The following is a 15,952-nucleotide window of genomic DNA, read 5'->3' as shown; positions in this document are numbered from 1 at the left end:
TAGAGCCACCACCTTCTGCTTGAGAGATTGCCAGCTGACCAAGCAATTGCCGAGGAAGAACATGATTCCGCTCGTGCTCTTGCTTGTGTCGATGTCGCCGGCGAGGTCGCTGTCGCAGTAGCCGACGAAGCACGCTGTGCCGGGCGCCCTGGTGTAGTGGAGACCGTAGTCGAGGGTGCCCGCCACATAGCAAAGAATGCACTTGACCGCCTGCTGATGCTCCACCGTGGGCCGTTACATGAACCGGCTCACGAACCCGACGGCGAACGCCAGGTCTGGCCGAGTGTGCACCAGATAGCGCAGACTGCCGATGAGCCGCCGGTAGTGTGTGGGATCGACCTCCTCCGTCGTGCTGTGCCGACTGAGCCTCAGCCGTTCCTCCATTGGAGTGTGGGCCGGATTGCAGCCAACCATACCGCCGAGCTCGAGGATGCGCTTGGCGTAGTGCGACTGGCGGAGGGTGATGCCATTGGCATCCTGGCGCACCTCGACGCCGAGGTAGAAACAGAGGAGTCCGAGGTCGCTCATGTCAAACACCTTCTTCATCTGCGCCTTGAACGCCTCCACCTCTTGTTCCTCCGCACCGGTGATGATGAGGTTGTCGACGTAGACGCCGACGAGCAGAACAGAGCGCCCGCTGCCCCGCCGGTACATCGCCGCCTCGTGCGCGCTCTGCTGGAAGCCCATCTCCTTGAGCGTGGCGTCCAGCTTCGCGTTCCAGGCGCGCGGAGCCTGCCGCAGACTGTAGAGGGCCTTGCGAAGGCAGTAGACCTTACCTTCTTTTCCGGCGACGGCGAAGCCTGGTGGCTGCTGCACGTACACCTCCTCCTTGAGGTCGCCGTTGAGGAAGGCGGATTTCACATCCATGTGGTAGACGCGCCAGCCCTCTTGAGCCGCCAGGATTCGGACGGATTCCATGCGCGCCACCGGAGCAAACGCGTCGTCATAGTCGATCCCCTCTTGCTGGACGAAGCCGCGCGCCACCAGCCGCGCCTTGTGCTTAATCACCGCGCCCAGCTCGTCCTTCTTGAGCTTGAACACCCACTTCAGGGTGATGGGGCGGTGGCCGTCGGGCAGTGACACTAGCTCCTAGGTGCGATTCTGCTCGATGGACTTGATCTCCTGCTCCATTGCCGCCCGCCATACCGGATCACCTTGCGCCTCGGCGTAGCTGGCAGGCTCGCCGGCGTGCGTCAGGTGCAGCTCGGCGAAGAGACGCTGCGCCGGTGGAGGCGGAGGCTGGTCGCCGATGATGTTCGTCATCTTGCGGTAGCGTAGAGGCTCGTCGTCGTAGTAGGCATCCAGACGGTCCTCGTCGTCCTCCAGTGGCGTGGCGTACTCGATTGGAGCCTGATCGCCGGGTGCTGGTGAAGCAGTCGGCGAAACAGGGGAAGTAGTAGTCGGGGACACAGGTGGAGTAGTCGGCTGAGATGCTGGTGGAGTAGTCGGCGAGCTCGGCAGAGTAGGCGATGCAGTCGGCGCTGGGAGGATGATCCAGACGCAGTCAGGGACGCACCCAGTGCTCCCCCTGCTCCTTCAATCCACGAGTACTCGACGGTGAAGTCGTTCACCGCCGGTGCCGAGTCTTCCACACCCTTGGTCCAATCCCAGCCGCGTCCTTCGTCGAAGACGACGTCGCGGGCCACCTTCACGCGCTGAGTCACCGGGTCGAGGATGCGGTAGGCCTTCGCTCCCTCTGCGTACCCGATGAACACGCCGGGCTTGCTGCGATCGTCGAGCTTCCCCAGCTGGTTCAGCTCCTTTGCGTAGGCGAGGCAGCCGAATGTTTTCAGGTGGCTGACCGCCGGCGTGCGCCCGTGCCAGGCCTCGTAGGGGGTCTTGCCTTGCAAGCTGCGAGTTGGTGAACGGTTGAGCAGATGAACTGCCGTCATCACCGCCTCCCCCCAAAACTTGGTCGGCATCCCTCTCTGCTTCAGCAGTGACCGGACCATGGCGACCACGGTCTGATTCCGGCGCTCAACGACGCCATTCTGCTGTGGCGAGTAGGGAGCCGAGTAGTGGCGTTGAATGCCCTTGTCGGCACAATAGGCAGCGAACTCAGCGACGGTGAACTCCCCGCCGTTGTCAGTGCGCAGCGCCCTGAGCTTGTGGCCGCTCTCCTTCTCTGCCGCAGCTTGAACTTGCTTGATGGCGTCCGCAGCGGTATCCTTGGACGGCAGCAAGACGACCCACATGAAACGGGACGCGTCGTCCACCAGCAAGAGGAAGTAGCGCCGCTCGCCCGGAGTCGCCGGCGTCACAGGTCCGCACAAGTCGCCGTGAACCAGCTCGAGCTGCTCCTGCACGCGGTACATGGCCTGGCGGGGAAAGGGGCGTCTCCTCTGCTTCGTCATGACGCAAGTGTCGCAAAGCTGCTCGACGTGGTTGATCACCGGCATCCCGCGCACCATGGCCTCCTTGCCAAGCTTGTGCAGTGCCTCGAAGTGGAGGTGGCCGAACCGTTCATGCCAGCGCCAGGCTTCAACGTCCTTCCTTGCGGCGAGGCAGAGAGGTCGTGCCGTCTCAAGGTGAAGGACGTAGAGGCGGCTTGGGCCACGACGGACTTTGACGAGAAACCGCCCGCGCTGATCCCAAATCCGGAGAACCCCCATGTCGATCTCCACCTTGGACCCGCCTTCATCGAGCTGGCCAAGGCTCATGATGCAATTGCGCAGCGCCGGAATGTAGTAGACGCCGTGCAGTATGCGGTGTTCGCCGGTCTTGCCCTCGAACACGATCGAGCCAACGCCTTGAATCTCCACCCTTGACGAGTTGCCGAATCTCACCGAGCCACGAACGCTGGTGTCGAGGTCGGAGAAGAGCTCGCGACGGCCGGTCATGTGGTGGGTGGCGCCGCTGTCGAGGTACCATCCGTCGAGCTTGTCCTCGCCGAAACCGGTGTTGAGGAAAGCACGGGCTCGCGGCTCCTCGATGTCGAGGCTGGTGGCGGACTCAGTGCAAAAGCTTGAAGCTTGCACCTTGCCGCTGTTCTCCCCTGCATCCAGCTCCAGGATGCCGTGGGCGAGGAACAGAGCAGCCTCCTCTTCCTCTGCTTCCGCGACGTGCGCCGCACCGCCACGCTCGCGTCGAGGATGGGGGCAGTTCTTTGCCCAGTGACCGGCGCGGTTGCAGTTGAGGCAGGTGTCGTCGCGGTTCGCCTTGCGTTCACCACCGGCGGCTCCTGCCTTCTCTGCTTGACCGCCGCCATCGCGGTCTACCTTGGGCTTCCCCTTCTTGCCACCGCGTGGACGCCGGCGGCGCTCCTTGGACGAGCTGGAAAAGCTGGAGCCATCCCCCCACTTCTTCTTCTCCTTCTGCCGAGCGAGCCATTGCTCCTCGGTGTACATCAGCTTGCCGCGAACAGTGATTGGCTCGGTGGGAGGTGCTTCATCGCGATCGTCCACCGTCTTCAGTCTCCCGGTGACCTCCTCGATAGTGAGGTCCTCGAAATCGAGGAGAGTCTCTATCGCGATCATGAGCTGGGAGTACTTCTTCGGCACGGCACGCAAAAACTTCTCCACTGCACGCGCCTCCGTGAGGTCCTCATCACCGTGGCGGGCCATCTGCTCCATCAGAGTGGTGAGCCGAAGTGCAAAGTCCTCAACTTGCTCACCAGGGCGGAAGGAAAGGTTCTCCCAGTCTCGACGCAGCCGCTGCAACGTCGCCCGGCGGACCCGATCAACGCCGATGCGCGTTGCAGCGATGGAGTCCCACGCTGCCTTGGCGGTGGCCTTGTCGGCGAGGGGAGCTCCCATCTCTGGAGGAACGGCGGCGAGGATAGCCTCGAGCGCCCGCCGATCGTCGTGGTACTCCACGACGCCGCCCTCGACGGCCTCCCAGAGCTGGCGAGCCTGCATCTTGACCTTCACGAGCAGACTCCACTCGTGGTAGTTAGTCTTGGTGAGCATCGGCCACGACGCGCCCACGCCGGAGTCCTTGTACACCGTCTGGACTGCAGGAGACCCGCGACGGCCTCCTCGTCCACGGCGGCGCTCCGGCGATGGTGATGGAGCGCGGCGCCGTGCAGGGCTCCGCGATCCTCTGGGCTGCGCCTGCATCTCCTCTCGTAGCGCGGCGGCCGTAGCCGCTGCGGCCTGAGCCGCTGCTGCTGCCTGCCTGGCCGCCTCGACTGCCTGCGCGACTGCAGCCTCCGCGGCAGCCAGACGCTGGGCACAATCGGCGTCCGGATCCGGCAGCACGCTGGGCACGTTGCGGCGCCTACGCTCGCTGGAGGTGGACATGGCACTGTTCTCTCAAAACCTATGCTCTGATGCCAATTGTTGGCCAGGTAAGACACTTTGGAGTAGGGAATTTGGTTCTGCCAGAGGGCAGCTTGACCATAGGCCGCTTATTGCATTATATAGCAAAAGTAAACTTGGGTTACAAGAAGGTCCTAACCACTACAGAATATGCTAACTGCATAAAGCAGATACTACTAAGATGCTAAAGCATTAGCTGAAAACAGCAGTACTGCGAATAGTAAATAGCTAAGACAGATAACTAGATACATTGAGAGTAGCACTAGGCTTAACCCTCAGATACTTCTCAGTTCTCAGACAATGTAGGCATTAATCTTGCAAGTCATCACAGGCAATAAGGACCACATGATAGAGAACAACACTATTATGATTTATGACAATGCCATATAAACAACAACACCATTTAAAGCCTCAGCTCTTGCAGTTATCACCACATAGATATCTGTCAGACAATGTAAGCAACAATCTTGCAAGTCATCGATAATAACCACATGCAATGATGTATGCCACAGGGGATGGCTACGCTAATGCAATGTTTTCACAGTTGCACCAAGCTCATGGTTCATGGCAGGCAATTTGCAATAGGTAAAACTGTGAAAGACAAACAATGTTCCTGGTGCTGAGTGAAATTAAAATTTCCAGCTACTTAGTGATGCGAATTTTTGTCTAGGACAATAGTGTGCGCAAAGCATGAACAGAAATTGAAAATGCAGAGGTGAACCCTAATGAAAGAATCATGAAGTTCTGCAACAAATATTTTCGCAATATGAAACTATGCGCAATTGGGTATACCAATCTATATGTAACAGTACCTGTTCACAACGAAGGAAGAACAGACGGTTCTCCTTTTATAGAATGGTATCTGGACTCTGGCATCCATTACATATGGCGTATTCATCTGAAAGAGCAAAATTACAAAGAATAGAGACAGTACAGTAAGTTTAGAGAAAAGCAAAAACCTTTCATGTCAATTCTCCACGTAGGATCTCATAGGCAACAAAGATAAACTACTATTATGTTCCTAAATACAAGTGTTTCTAACCTTTTGTTCCTGTTTATTTAAGTCTGCCTAATCCTAGCCTTCATTGCCAAGGTCATTTAAGATATGCCTCAATCCTTGTGCCTGAGTCCAGAAAAGATTCATAATTGGGGTACAGAGGGCTTCTAAATACTAAAAGTTCTGATTCAACAACCATGGCAATTTCAAACACCCTAGAGAAATATGCCATATGATTCTATCTACATACGAAGACATCTTTGGCATTACAGTGTTCTTTTATAACATTAATTCGGAACCAATATGTTAGAGCCAGAACAAAAAAGTAAATAAGTAATAACTATTGGTACGATTGTGTTGAGTGACAAAATTCCACAGCAGGCCCCAAATGGGAAACAAAGAGGACAGTAAACTGGCCCTAAAAGTAAACAGAAACAAGTTAATGATTCCTCTGTCATAGCTGCAGGCTGAATAATTTGAGTGGAGCACTATTTGCCCATATATAGAGACAAAAATCATGTACTCCAACGATAAGGATCTGAGTCTGAGAGTGATGAAATATCAGGAAACTGATATATCTCCTTAGTATTGGTTCGAAGTTCCTTTGATAACCAATCTTTCTTGCCCATCAAGGGATCCACTTGTTCCCATTTCAGCACATCATCACATGTTCAGGTTGCCTATGGATTCTGCAAAGAGGAAAAATCATTTTCTTTTAGCTCATGTTAATTTTGTTCTTTTCAAGTTAACATAGGGTGGGGATAGTAGAATGAAGTTGAAATAAAGTGGGATCATACGTTTTGCACAAATCCATGAAGTTCACAAAAACTGTCTTCTTTGTTGCTTCCCTAAGAACTTGAGGGGGCCTCATAACAGTTCTTCGTCTATCGCTGGCAAGATCTGGATTATTCTCACGCAGAATATTAAATACCCTGCCAAGCAACTGTCACCAAACAGATCGAAGATAAGGTTTCACCAGAAAACATATTTGAAATTTTGAACACTGGCAAAAATTAACAAACACCCAAGGTGCTAGTTCTATACTGGTAGCATCAAGGGAAACAATGAAGCAATAGCTAAACCAAGAAACACAAGAAAAGGGTGCATAACATCTTAATGCTTCTGAATCAACACAGGACCATAAATAACATGACTAGGGATAAGCAACTGGACATGACATAGGAGGAAGGCTCTGCCTTAGTAAGTTGTAGTATAACATATAGTTTTTTATGTTTATTCTACCATAACAAATGATCTGTCAATCATAGGATAACAAGAAATTTTGAACAGGGATGCATCAAGCACCTCTTCATACTTGTAATCTCTATCAGTTCCTTCCCAAGGATATCTGGTGGCACTACCAAGCACAATCCCTTCTTCTTGCTTAACTCAATGTTCGCGTAGACGGTCGTCTAGCGCGTCTAGAAGATGACTAGACGCTAACCGAAGTCTTAGCATCCAGTTTAGGAGGTAGATGTAACTCTAGATGGCTAGACCGTCTAGATGATCAACTTTGGTCAAAGACAGCCTAGTCGACAGAGCTAGATGGTTCCTAGACACAACTAGACGGCTATGCGCGTGACTAGTCTGCCGTCTTGGCAATGCAGACTCTTGGCGCCTGGTGGGTCTGCGTGGAAGGAAATGTTTTGGCCACACGTGAGGAAATTTCGACCCCGCCAAACTATTCCCTGCACAAAGACTTAAACCATTCCCCATCTGGCATGTGCCATCTTTGTCTCATCTCTCCTCTGGTTGCAGCCCCCCGCGCCCACACCGTCACCCCTCCACTCCGCAAGTCCCCTGCTTGCCAGCTCCTCCGTCGTGGACAGGTACTTGCTCTACTCCCCGGATCTATGCTCCTCTACTGAATCTATGCTCTACTCCCCTTGTATGGCTTATGTGCTTTTCTCTGCTACCTGTACTGCTACTACTTCTTCTGTGTGCTCCGATGCATGCTACTGCTAGCTTGGTACAATGCACCGGATTTATTTGCATTTTTGCAGCTACAATACAAAATCATCTAGACAGCCTAGACGCTAGTCACAGGGTGACTGCCTGTCTACATCTAGCGTCTAGGTGAACACTGGCTTAACTACTGTACCAAATGGAATAAACGTAACGAAAATGATGAGTAAGCAGTATATTTACCAATAACATCATCATCATCTCTAGCTTCAGTAAGAGAAGAATCATGTTCCACTTGAAATTCGCACGGATGATAAACTGAAGCATCCAACAATAGTGCTGTCAATAAAAAACTGTTCACAATAAATGATGATAGATGGACAAACTCACATGTTTCTTCTTTTTCATACCGGCAAAACTTGGCTCACCAAACTCGAAGACTGCAAAAAGAAAAACATATCATTCAAAATGCCTTGGTAAATCACTAATCCCTTTTTACAGAACTAGTTACGCGTCCGTGCGTTGCAACAGGAGCTGAATATTTTCACGCTATAATATGTGTTGCAATCGTCTTAATAGTGGTGATAGTTAGAAATTTAGACGTAAAACTTCCATAAACAACTATAAATCAACTTAAGAGCATTAATTAATAAATATATTTGTATTTTTCACAAACACCGAAAGGGAAGGGTTTCTATATCGACATACAAAAGGTCAAGGAAAAAATAAGCTCCATGTTTTTTAGTACAAGAAACAAAACGATTAATAAGTATAGGTCCAAGGAAATAAATTAGAGTTGCCAGCCAATATAGAATACATTATCTAGAAGCATCTCACGAATTTTGTCAGGATATATACAGATGATGTTCAAGTTTTCTTTAGCAACCAAAAAGCAGCAAACAACAAACAGGAGTAAGATATTAAATATACCAAATAATTCAACATGTTATATTAAATAGTAAAAAATAATTGAGAAAATGATTGGACCGTTCAAATTATTATTAATGACTTTAAAACATCCTTATCAATTATCATCGCTATCACAATCTTTGCCACAATCCTCATTATCTTTACACAAAATCAATGGGATTGTCTCAAATCAATGCGCTTTCTTGGGCAACCAGAGTAGACATGCACATATGTCATTATACATATCAAATTAATCTGACCAAATTGTTATTCTGACTAATTTGACATCACACACTGCAGACTGCATAAATGGAGACAAAATGTAAAGATATAGTAAAGAATAACAAATACACATGGTGGAAGGCAAAGAGAATGAGAAGGAACAGTGAAGGAGAGAAGAATATTTGAGAGGCCCGATTTTTCAAAAATATTTGTTTGCTGTCAACATAGAGCAGCATGGTCCTTTTTTATATTTGCTGAACCAGCCGACACACACACGATCCCCTTAAGGGGGAACAAAAGAAACAGCGCAACATCATGGAATACTAACCTAGCAGCATGCTACAGCTATCTCATGACCAAGTCAATGCAAATATACTCAATTTTGGAATCTTTAAATTAAAACAAGTACAACAGAACCAGAGCTGCCAAGAGCTTTGTCGAACTATATATATGTACAATGAACACTTCATGTTGCAAAAATATATGCGAGATTATGGTTAGCAATGTTATTTCTAACAGAAATGCACAAAGGATATCCTTCCATGTATATTTTCTGAACAAAGAACTACATGAACACAGAGAGAAGCATAAATAATTATGTTTCATGGGAGCCATTATATCATAGTACCAAATATTTCATCAAACCAAAGAGGTTAATAACCATACATAAATGCATAGAAGCAAGAAAAATTCTGAAATCATAGAAGCCAGCGAAAGGGCTAGAAACAGAGAATGGTAAAATACCTGTACACTGCACCAGACCACAAGTCCACAACCATCTGTTTCATGAGACCTGTACACTGCACAAGTCGACAAGTTCAACAAAGGAGATGAAGAAGCAGTAGCATAATGTTATAGATTTTTGCCAAGTAAAAATGGCAGCTCATCCGCATTCTTGAATAACAAATATACCCAGGACAAACTAAAGTAAGCAGCACGATTGAATGAATGAATAGGCGCAGCATAGCTTACACATATTTTAATAGTTGTATGATGTACAAAAGTCACCGTCCAAGTATCTGATTATAAACATGCTACACAATGCTAAATTGTAAATATGCAAACAATTTTCTTCAAAGAACTAATATGCAAATATCTCAAAAACTCCTACATGTTCTTCTTAGACATGTGTGCATCTACAACGCTACCCAGGACAAAAGAAGCTTTAAAAATATCTAGACATTAGCGCAGTACTACAGCTACATAGTTAATCTACCACAAGTGAAGGTAGCAAGACAGATTTGAAGCATACAAGGGTGGACTGATGTTTTAACCAGTGCAACAAGCACTTACATGCTCATATTCATTTAGCAACAGCAGGGTATACATGAATTGAAACAAAAATGACACAGTAAAAAGGAAAATCAAATTGCCAATTGAGTTTACCTGAGTCTGCAAATCATCTCCAGTAACAATGTTACCCACCATGCGCATAGCTGGAATGAGTACTGAGGCAGAATGGTGCCTACATTAAACATTAGGAGTTAAGAGACTTCAAGCATATGTCATGGTCTTTAGAACGATACAGAGCAAAATAACGAAAAATAATTGCACATACTTTTTCAGGAACTCAGCAGAATCCCTAGACTGAAGCCTGATGACCGGCGCACCAGTCTTCTTTCTTACCAAAGTAACTATCGCGTCCCTATCAACAAGGGACCGAGAATTGCCAGTCAATTTGTCAAGCACGTGAAAGTCACCTCCTGTGATAACGAAACAAGAGAGTAACCAATATCCTCACTTGGTGTGGAGGCCAGTGTAGGCGTGCTCGGTGCCGTTGATGAAGAGGAGCACGGTGGGGAACCCTTGATCCCGATGGCGGCCGCCACCTTAGGGTACCACTCCCTGTCGAGCTTGGCAAACACGACAGTGTTGCCCATCGCATGCAGCGCCGCGGCGACCTCGGCGAACCAGGACATGAGCTAGACACTGCTCTCGCACCAGGGCACGTACCCCAAAAGCAGCAGCTCAGTGTGGTCGTCCACGGCGCGGCGCGTGTTGTTGTTGTCGAGGACCAGCACCATCGACTATGCCCACCGCACCGCCTCTGCCGCGCCCCCGCTGTCCGCGTCCAGCCGGCTCCGCTCCGCCTCCTCGTCGATGGCTAGCAGCTCGTCTAGCACGCAGGAGTCGTCGTCATCATCAAAGTCCAGCCGAGCCGCCGACATGACCGGCACCAGGACCAAGATCAACGTGATGCTCCACTACCAGATTTGGCCACAGTAGGCCCGGATCCGTGCAATTCCACATGGGGGAAAGCACCGATCGCCGCCAGATCGGCCCAAGGTCGTCGGAACTCTAGCCTCGGTTGCCGTTGCCGATCTGCGACGCGGCAGAGGCGAGGAAGGGGAGGCATGACCGTGCGTGTATTGGTGCGGGTGGGGGCATCTGGGGAAGAGCGGGGTCGTAGTGGCCAACTTTGCGGCTGACGCGGCAGAGGTGGAGGACAAGAGGCTGCGACGGCACGGCCTCACGGTTGGATTCCAAATGAGGATTCCAAATTAGCGTAACAACCGGAAAGAAGGTGACGAAGCGGTTAGGGGACGAACACGGGACGAAGCGGAAGCAGAAGGGGCATTGGATTGCGGGCGGACGGGGGAGCAGGGGCAGACCGCGCACAACGGAAGGATTTTACAAACGTTTTAAGTAGTGGAGATACTACACGTACCTACCAAGCTCTCTGTCTTGTCTACCAACTTATCCACTTCATCAGATGGATCTTGGTCCTTGGATCACAACCTCCTTTTTCTTGGTCGGATCAACAGGAGTGAGCTGTGAAACATTATAAAAATTATTAACAAGCACACACATGAAAAAAGATTTATGAAATGTTGGCAACAGAGTACAGTGGAAACATTACTCACAAATAGATCAAATACCATATCCCACCATGCACTTTCTAAAGAATTCTTGATGCACATGCATGTCAACAGTATATGCTCTATCTATCCAAATGCATGGCCTAATTGTGGTGGCAATACAAACAATTAAACATATATGCACCCATCTGTTTGCATGACGCATAATACCTATTTGTCAAATATAGAAAAATGCAGGACAGCACCAAGAGCATTTCGAGAGTGAAAATCCAATGCTTCTAGCACCCTAGCATCAAATACAATGTGTAAGTTTCTCATGCACGAAACGAAACCACAAGGCATTGAGTGCATCAAACTGATTCAGTCCTGCCTGATAGAACGAAGAACGAACAAAGCACTCCACGTGTAGCTACTCACCGAACTTCAAATCAACCCTACCCTCAGGGCTCGGCAGTTTAATTTTCTCTTGCAACGTGTAGCTACTCACCGAACTTCAAATGCTTGGTTCGTCGGGCACCAAGCAACGATATGCATCCAAACAACGGCTTAGTCGCCACCAAAATCGAAACAAAGTGAAACTAATCGGACAAAAAGCGATGCGAAGGAAAAGATAGGAAGGGAACTGGGAATTGTTTCTTCACCTCATCGACCTCCTCCTTCCTCTCATCCTACTCGTTGTCCGCCATTGCGAGTATGGTTAGACTTCATAGCACCGCACCGCTTCCCTCCTCCCGGCGCAGGGTGAACGAGAACCTAGACAACACACACACAACGGGTCAGATGGGCCCGAGAGGCGATAGGCTGAAGCGCTCCAAGCTGTTACAAGAACTGCGCCAGAGAGGAGAGGCGGCAAGGCACAGGTAGGGTTTTCAGAGCACTTGAGCATTCTTCTCTCTTTTCGTCCACTTTTCAACTTTGCAATTAGGGATGGCAACGGGTCGGTTCAGGTGCAAGTTCAACCAAAACCCGCTCGCCACGTAACCAGAACATCAAAATCCAACCCGTACCCGAATTAGTATTTGGGTTGAAATGCACACCCGCACCCGAACCCATCGGGGATCCGAAACCCGTCGAGGACCCATCAGGTCTACATCTTCATAACTGATAGAACACTAAAACAATCAAACCAACATATATACACTTTACTCTCAGTAGCTAGCTCAGAACCACTAATGAACATGACAGATCGACACAAATACAAATATGCGATAGTTCATACAGAAACTGACATTCTAACAAACGCTACTACACAAGTGCTATCAAACTAAGTCCATAGTCCAGAACATGCATGACACTATGACATAACCACAGTACATATAAACACAACTGTCCATAGGAACACAAATAGTCCAACACAAACACAAATACAAATACAAATACAAATACTTCATAGTTCATACAGCTAGCACCTGCAGCTGCTCCTGCTCCTGCACCTGCAGCCTGCGACCCACTGGTTCCTGGAGTTGACATTCCTGCAACAGCTAGCAAATGTAAATCATTAGTACTAGTATTAAATAACAGAGCAGATCACAGATCTAGAAAGAAGGCAACATATTGCAAGATGTTGCCTTTTTCATAATGAAGAAAGGAGGCTAAAATAACATTCCTGGAGTCAACATATTCTCTTTTAGCAATTTGTCATAATGAAGGAGGCAAACAAAAGGGTCTGGGAGATTGCATACAAACTATTGCAAGATGAAACAATACAAACAGATCTAGAAATTTTTCATTCAATCAAGAGCAGATCAGCACAATGTTGATAAAAGAGAATATGTCATGACCACAACATCAAGAGCACTAAAATATAAGTATTAAGTAGATAGCCTAGTCAGAGATGCACAATCAACATCTTAAAGAGTGTTTACAAAATCTTCATAACTGAAGCCATCAAGTAAATAAATGCAAAAAATAAGACCAGGAAACAGTGGAGTCAAAGACTATGCACCCCTTTACATAAGTTAACTGGAGGTTCCTTTTTTCTTAATAGACCAAAAGAAAGATGAGTTTCTTTTTGAACAAAAGGAAGGAAGAAGAGTTGCTTAAATGCTACGGTCAGGTTAACTATGCAAAGCTACATTAGTTAGTCAAAGGAAAACCGCCAGACATCACTCCTGGAGGAAGTTTTAAAGTATAGTGCAGCATTGGTTAAGCGGAATAGAACTTCCTTTCACCTCACACAAAACGCATGTCACGTGAAAAGATTAAAGCACAAAAATACTAACTAATTCCACACCCCAGCAAAACTCTAGAGCAATCACCCTTCCCGCAGCTCCACCATTCGTCGCATCACACGAAATCGAGCGCGAAACACACCAACGAAGTAGAATCCGTCGATCAGACGCGTCGTCCCACGCAGAACCCAAATTGACACAAACCATCTAATCCCATTTCATCTGACACTCTATCTATAGCTAGATCAATTAATCTAACCGCGAAATCAAGCGTACCCAAGGCTCACCGTGAACGTCGAGCCCGAATGGGCGGCGTGCTGGCGTGGATTCGTGGACGGGACGGCGAGACCGAAGGGGCGGCGACGCGGCGTGCCGGCGTGGATCCGTGGACGGGACGGTGCGGCGTGCCGGCTTGGATCCATGGACGGGACGGCGCGACATGGCCGAAGGGTTGGCGTGCCGGCGTGGACGGGACGGTGACTCCATCTGATGGGCCGGTAGCGGCGGCTATTGCTCGAGAGGCGTGGCCGTGGCGACTGGCACTTAGGGGTTCGCTTCCTGGCGAGTGGAGAGAGGGCGAACGGCGGAGAAGCGACTCGCCAGTCGCCCAGTCGCGCGAGTGAGGGTGACGGCGAATGGGCGTCAGCGCCGCAGCGCATCTGGGCAACTGAGCTTGCGGCAATGCGGTGCGGCTAGGGTTTACAGATTTAGTTCAATGGGCGAGGTGGGCTGTGCTGAGTGGCTGTGGTGACGGGCTTTCGTGCTGAGTCGCTGAGAGATAACCTGTTTATTTCGGGTACCCACGGGTAAGATCAAAACCCGCGTCCGTACTCAAGTTTTTTTTATTTTTATATTTTTTCATTAAAAATTTAAATAAATAGATTCCTCGTGAAAACAATTGCAAAACTAGACGCTTACCGCCCTCTGAGAGCGGTAAGCAGTCCCGAAGTTTCTTACCGCCCTCTCAGTTTAATTTTGCTACTATCTTCAAAATAGTGATGTTCTGTTGCTCCAAAAATCCTAAAACTTTTTATACGTGTTACATAACACATGTACAACCCATTTTAATTGAATTCACCAAAAATCTTGTGTAGAATTTGAACTAAATTCTCCAAAAAAGACTACTTTTATAAATTCTAGCAATTGTTAGCGCCGCAAATAAATTTCTAAAAACCTGTTAAAATTCACTAATATTCTTCTTATGTGATGTGATAATTTCTAAAATTATTTTTAGCCTGATTATATGGTAAAAAAGTGGATTCCTTTGTGATGCACCATTTATATGTATTTTTATAATTTCATGTGATATTCTTCTTTTAACTTAATTTGAATTCAAACATATATAAACCTAGAGCTAAAATAATTTTAGAAATTATCACATCACATAAGAAGAATATTAGTGAATTTTAACAGGTTTTTAGAAATTTATTTGCGGCGCTAACAATTACTAGAAGTTATAAAAGTAGCCTTTTTTGGAGAATTATAGTTTAAATTCTACACAGGATTTTTGGGTGAATTCAATTAAAATGGGTTGCACATGTATTATGTAACAAGTACAAAAAGTTTTATCATTTTTGGAGCAACATAACATCACTATTTTAAATAGATAAGATAGTAGCAAAATTAAACTTCGAAGTACTATTCAGTGAGGTTTACTGTTCACGTACTGTAGCTACCCGCCCCTCATAGGGCTGTAAGGCTACCGCCCCCTGAGAGGGCGGTAAGAGACTTTAGGACTGCTTACCGCCCTCTCAGGGGGCGGTAAGACCCTTACCGCCTCCTCAGAGGGCGGTAAGCGTCTAGTTTTGCAATTGTTTCTACGAATAACCTATTTATTTAAATTTTTAATTGAAAAAAATATAAAAATAAAAAAACCTCCCCGTACTCACCGGGTATAGAACTCACACGGACCTAAACCCACAGGTCTGACTATCATTCTTATTTGCACTTCTGTTTCACTCACGGTGGGCCACGAGTCGCTTGCACGGTGGATGGAAAGGAGTTTTTTTTCATTAAAAATTTAAATAAATAGATTTCTCGTCGCAATAATTGCACAAATAGGCACCTGCAGCCCCCCAGAGGGTGGTTGGGAAGCCTTGCCGTCTCCCGAGAGGGCGGGTGGCCTAACCGCCCCCTCTGAGGGCAGCAATGCTGCTAACCGCCCTCTGAGGGGGTGGGTAGGGCCTGCCGCCCAATGGGAGGGCTGCTGTCGCCCTCCCAAGGGTGGTTATGATATTTTATTTTTTAAAAGTTGTAAAATTTGGTGTATAATGCTGCTTAAAATTTGAAATAGGTATTTTGTAAAATTTGGAATTAAAATAGTTGAAGAGTATTGAAACGGTATATTGGGGAAGCGAGAATTTGGAGTAGTTTACACATTATTTGGAGGATAAAAAATCAATATTTGTGAACAAATTGTATATGTGAAGCACTCGCAGCATATATACGCAGGAATGAGATTACGAACGGCGACAAACATAAGATTAAACATATGGTGAAAAACATTACATGAGACTGTAACCACGACGACACGACGAGAAAAAAAGATGACATGTACGGTTCGCACAAAGACCTACTTATTAGTGAGCTGCTCCTAATCATAACATGTCTTAGGGAGTGGGAAGATGTTGGGTAACATTAGATACTCTCTACTGAGTGCACCTAGGGTAT

At 47.8% G+C, this 15,952-nt stretch overlaps 1 protein-coding gene, 1 non-coding gene and 1 pseudogene across 28 annotated transcripts; all 3 read right to left on the bottom strand.

Annotated features, from left to right (window-relative positions):
- Nucleotides 1–4,527: 4,527 nt before the first annotated feature.
- LOC133891813 (small nucleolar RNA SNORD34) lies at nt 4,528–4,596 on the bottom strand (annotated as a pseudogene).
- A 67-nt stretch (nt 4,597–4,663) lies between these two features.
- On the bottom strand, nt 4,664–4,745 carry LOC133891814 (small nucleolar RNA SNORD34). The gene has a single exon (XR_009904272.1). It is a non-coding gene; the product is annotated as a small nucleolar RNA SNORD34 (small nucleolar RNA).
- Nucleotides 4,746–5,562: 817 nt separating this feature from the next.
- Nucleotides 5,563–14,029, bottom strand: LOC133890118 (uncharacterized). Of its 27 annotated transcripts, none has more exons than XR_009904011.1 (13): nt 13,570–14,029; nt 12,521–12,583; nt 11,753–11,864; nt 11,529–11,611; nt 11,322–11,397; nt 10,961–11,064; nt 10,034–10,408; nt 9,851–9,937; nt 9,679–9,757; nt 9,037–9,092; nt 7,552–7,601; nt 7,405–7,479; nt 6,134–6,199 (listed from the first exon to the last, which is right to left on the bottom strand). XR_009904011.1 is itself a non-coding variant. In XM_062330564.1 (8 exons), the coding sequence occupies exons 2-8, from the start codon at nt 12,579–12,581 to the stop codon at nt 5,909–5,911; spliced, it is 477 nt and encodes a 158-aa protein (XP_062186548.1). In that variant the 5' UTR covers nt 12,582–12,592; nt 13,559–14,029; the 3' UTR covers nt 5,563–5,908. The 27 variants fall into 27 exon arrangements, 6 of the variants coding, with proteins under 6 accessions (XP_062186548.1, XP_062186547.1, XP_062186544.1 ...); XR_009904014.1 differs by having other exon boundaries at nt 10,965–11,064; XR_009904006.1 differs by having other exon boundaries at nt 10,034–11,064; nt 12,512–12,583; nt 13,559–14,029.
- Nucleotides 14,030–15,952: the final 1,923 nt, after the last annotated feature.

The sequence above is a fragment of the Phragmites australis genome, chromosome 14 (assembly GCF_958298935.1).
Source record: "Phragmites australis chromosome 14, lpPhrAust1.1, whole genome shotgun sequence".
In the NCBI taxonomy this organism is placed as follows: domain Eukaryota; kingdom Viridiplantae; phylum Streptophyta; class Magnoliopsida; order Poales; family Poaceae; genus Phragmites; species Phragmites australis.
Note: the sequence above shows the minus strand (reverse complement) of the source record. Positions and strands in the feature narration are given on the sequence as shown.

What these genes read in the sequence shown, in the direction of transcription:
- LOC133890118 (XM_062330559.1), bottom strand. Translation starts at nt 13,941, where the DNA reads ATGCGCTGCGGCGCTGACGCCCATTCGCCGTCACCCTCACTCGCGCGA. An exon ending in ACGTTCACGGTGAGCCTTGG is followed by an intron (nt 12,584 to 13,558) that starts GTACGCTTGATT and finishes TAGCTGTTGCAG; the next exon opens with GAATGTCAACTCCAGGAACC. An exon ending in GAGATGATTTGCAGACTCAG is followed by an intron (nt 7,501 to 9,678) that starts GTAAACTCAATT and finishes TTTTATTGACAG; the next exon opens with CACTATTGTTGGATGCTTCA.